At 33.8% G+C, this 4,234-nt stretch overlaps 1 protein-coding gene across 1 annotated transcript; it reads right to left on the minus strand.

Moving 5' to 3' along the window:
* Nucleotides 1–268: 268 nt before the first annotated feature.
* On the minus strand, nt 269–2,458 carry LOC112520189. Its single transcript, XM_025128488.1, has one exon. The coding sequence runs from the start codon at nt 2,456–2,458 to the stop codon at nt 269–271; it is 2,190 nt and encodes a 729-aa protein (XP_024984256.1).
* Nucleotides 2,459–4,234: the final 1,776 nt, after the last annotated feature.

Below are 4,234 nucleotides of genomic sequence, written 5' to 3' on the forward strand. Positions count from 1 at the left end.
AAGCCCTCTTTTGAAGATCAACATGTAGCCAAGTGGAGTATATTTCTACTTCAGTCCATATGCGTGTTGCTGTTTTTCTTTGCTTTTCCAATAACTTATATAATAGACACAAGTTTGAGAGAGAAGTATATGAGCGAGAAATAGCGTAAATGATTTCATTCACCATCTTGAACAAACAATCCAACATATAGTACAGGAACGACCGAGAACTTACAAAAAGAAAATGGAACAAATTACCAAAATACCCTCTAAACGAACTCTAATATCGTTACGTAATAGCTATAGTGACCGATTTATTAGAAATTGAAGAAGTTGACTGAATCCCGGCTGAAGAAGCACGACCATTTGGTACCTGACTCTTTGGTAGTGCTTGCCACTTATCAATGTATGCCATTGACTTCTGATCTAAGTCTGGAAGTTGGCGTCCTTCGAGGATATTCAAAATCGTTTTGGATTTACCAAGAAGCTGAGCTGCAGTTTGGATGCTCTCTTCCCTTTTCTCTATTGCATCGTGATGACACTTCAGAGTTATGACTCGTGGTAAGTTGGTAAAGCAAGCGCATAGTAGATCTGCGATTATAGTTGAAATCCACTCAAAAAGTTCCACATCTGTTGGCCAATCTTCTTGTTCGTTGAAATGGAGCAGTATGGTTTGGCTGATTCTGTACATCGAACTCGCAGCAATGAATTTATGAAGTGACTCATCTACACTTGTCTTTTTCTTTCGCTTGAAATGTATCACAATCTGTACTGCTTCATCACTCAACCATTGAAGAATCTCCTTCGACATTTTTCCTTTATGAGCCTTCATTTGAAGATCAATATGTAGCCAACTGCAATATACTTCGACTTCAGTCCATACACGTCTAGCTGTTTTTCTAGCCTTTACCAAGTCACCATTTGCATCGAGGGTTTCCTCAATGTGTGTAATAAATTGGATGCCTTCGCTCATGCTAGTAAGTAACCCCTTGACTTGGCCATTTTCAATGTTAGGAAGTGCAAGGGCAACGGCTGTTAATGTTATTGCTATTAGGCTCCAACAATTGTTGGTTTCTTCCGGATGTAAAGGTGGGACTTGGTCATTATCGAACTCTGCTACTCCATTGAATCCTGTAGACTTCTCTAGAAACTTCACAAGATTTCTTGGTTGTTTCTTTTCAGATTGGTAAAGAAGTTTAGTTATAGATTTCAGCATATTCTTCAACATTCTCTTTGAAAGCTTTGCCTCCTCTTCAATTTGCAAAGCATAACCAATATACTCTTTAATCTCTGATCTTGCATTGTTGTTGGATGCATTTGGTTCCTCTTTAAACCTTTTCAACAATGAGTTGCAGAAATGGCAAAAATAATAGATCAAGAGCATAATGCATGTGGGAACGAGACATATCGTTTTACATATAACCACAAGCGTTATATGAAGTGCTATACAAAAGTTCAAAATCATGTTTTTGACATAATTGAAAACTTTTTTGCAATGGCGGCCTGGGATATGTGAAGTAATATGGTTGCGTTTCCAGTGTCGAAGCCTTTGGGTCCAATGTTTCTCAACTCTAAACATGTTTATATGATTGATGCTCCACTCTTTTGAGAGGTTGAAATAAGTGGTAGTAGTGATGCATCTGAAAATTGGTGCAATGCTACCTACTACAATCCCAACATATTGTATGGTAAGAATTACATTGATTGACCACTTATAATCTGATTTTCCATCCCAAAAACTTGGTGTATAAGCCAACTTCCATATCAACCTAATAATAGATGTTGTAGCATTTAATGAGCATACCAACCCAGAAGCAGAACATATGGGTGAAGAAGCTATCACAAATTGGGGGTTCCCAGTTTCGGCAATCATCCAGTACTTTTTAACATAATGTGTGAGTTCCTTGGGCGAGAACTTTATCTCTTGACAATCTAAAGTTGATCTATGCATCTCCTCATACTGGTATTCTAAAATTCTTGTCGACGCTGGAACTGTAAAAGCTACCCAAAATGGCCATAAAAGGAAAATTGTGATGATAGACATATCTATCACGTATAATTTAAGAAAATCATGAATAACAGCTAATTGAATGAACATATTTACAATAATGGTGATGATGAGAATACCTAGGGCTATGATGTTGGTGAAAAGTTCCTTGTCATCCATACCCCCTAAAGAAGGGAGAAAGTTAGCTAACATGGTCAACAAGAAATAGATGCTGGTTGACCTTATGCTCCAATTTGGATAGATGAAAGCATCATCGTTAGAGATGTTGGTTGTTAGATCCACTGGTAACTTCATTGCTATTGCTATCAGTGTTATGGAAGCTGCATTGAGGGTGAAAAATTTGCATGGAAACCAGAGTTTACGTTGTCGAAAACCTTGGAAGACATCAGCAGCCATTGCAAGAGTGCAAATGAGAGATGCTACAGCAACATATAACCCTACCCATGGCATGGCTTCAGCAGTAGATTTCATATTGCAAGACAAGTGAAAATGAAGTTTTATATTGCTTAATTTGGTAGAATACGTGGTAACCGATGTTTGATATATATGTATATATATATATATATATAGAGAGAGAGAGGAGGAGGAATCTAAGAAAGATGAAAGTTGGAACATATATATATAGAGAGTTGGGGGGGGCGAAGGTGTAGAGAAAAAACTAATAAACAGTTTATCAACTCTTAGATGAGATGATTGAATGACGTGATTAAACGAACAGTTACAACAATATTTTTTTAATTGAAAACCCTTCAATCCCCTATTTTTTGTTTGAAAAAGGACAAAAAAATAAACAAAATTCGAGGGAAATAAATTACATCAAAATAACGATCATATTTTTCTCGTTAAAATGATATCCATATTGATATACTTTTTTATTTGTTTTTTTTTTTTTTTTGTAGTTTTCCAAATTTTCGTTTATTTAGTATTTTCTCTTGAACTTGACCCCCCCACACACGTGTGTGTGTGTGTGTATATATATATATATAATTTAAGATTCACATATAAATCTTATATTGATTCAGAATCTCGATTATAAGTTTTAAGTTGATTCACGTATAAGTTTTGATTAATTAAGATTCACATGTGAATCTATATTAGGATTCAAATGTGAATTAATGTTAAGATTCACATCTTCACCTGTGAATGAATATATACTTGATTATCACCATTAGATGGTTTGTTGAGATCTTTTGCGTTTGATTACATATCAAATGACCAATAGAGAATATCAATATTCATGTTCAATTATGAGATTAGGCAAATGAGATTTATAAATTTGTATAGATTGTAAAATCACCAATGATTTCAAGGTGGAAAATTGGAAAAAAAAATCAATTATTATCAATATTTAGAAAATGTTGTAGGAAAAATAGGAGATAAATTAGGACATATTAATTTTTTCATATATATCTTAATCAGTGAAAAATGATTTACAATTGAAATTTTAAACTAGTGGTTGAGATCGGATCTCTCATTCTTAAAATTTAACATTTCTCACTTGAACCACAGGTAATTGTTTTGACTGCTTTTAAATTTTAGACGATTTATATATAGTTGCTTTGACTAATAATTCAATAACTTACCAAAATGCAAACACATATCTTTTTGAATAGTTTGAGTTAGAAATTAAGAAATTTCGCCATAAGTTCAAAGAAAGAGCGATCAAGATTTCTTTTCCATTTTGTATTAATTGTCTTTGACTTTCCTACTCATAATATAAGATTTAGGTAATGAATTCGTAATATAAGATTTGAATATTTTTGCCAAGTGACCTATCAAATTTCTCCAACTCAAGACAAGGAAACAACGTCCATATTCCTAACGAATTCAAGCTCGACACATAACATGACAACTCAGTGTAAAAAACGATAGATCGATGTGTACGTTTTTGGAAGTATCAGAGAAGGAGTCGTTTCAATTATTTTTCATTGGTTTTTATTGTATCTTCGACTTTTCAAAATTTTGAAAATAAAGTTAGTCAAAGCTCTTTTACTGTTCCTCTCTCTTTGTATAGTAAAAAAAAAATCTGATTAGCACATTTTATGAAGGTAATGAGATAGGAATGATTCCATAGTGTCGTCTTTCATGGGACCAAAGTATTTTGCTGTAGTAGTAGCCTGGATGCACAATAATGGTAGATTAGGGTTTGTTTTGGGAAATTTAGATAAATAACCAAAGTTGATATGGTGATCTCACTTTTTAGCAATTTTCTAACTCAAATTTACTTTTTAGCCGATTCTTACGTAG

Source organism: Cynara cardunculus, assembly GCF_001531365.2.
Source record: "Cynara cardunculus var. scolymus isolate 2C chromosome LG 10, CcrdV1, whole genome shotgun sequence".
NCBI classification, from domain to species: Eukaryota; Viridiplantae; Streptophyta; class Magnoliopsida; order Asterales; family Asteraceae; genus Cynara; species Cynara cardunculus.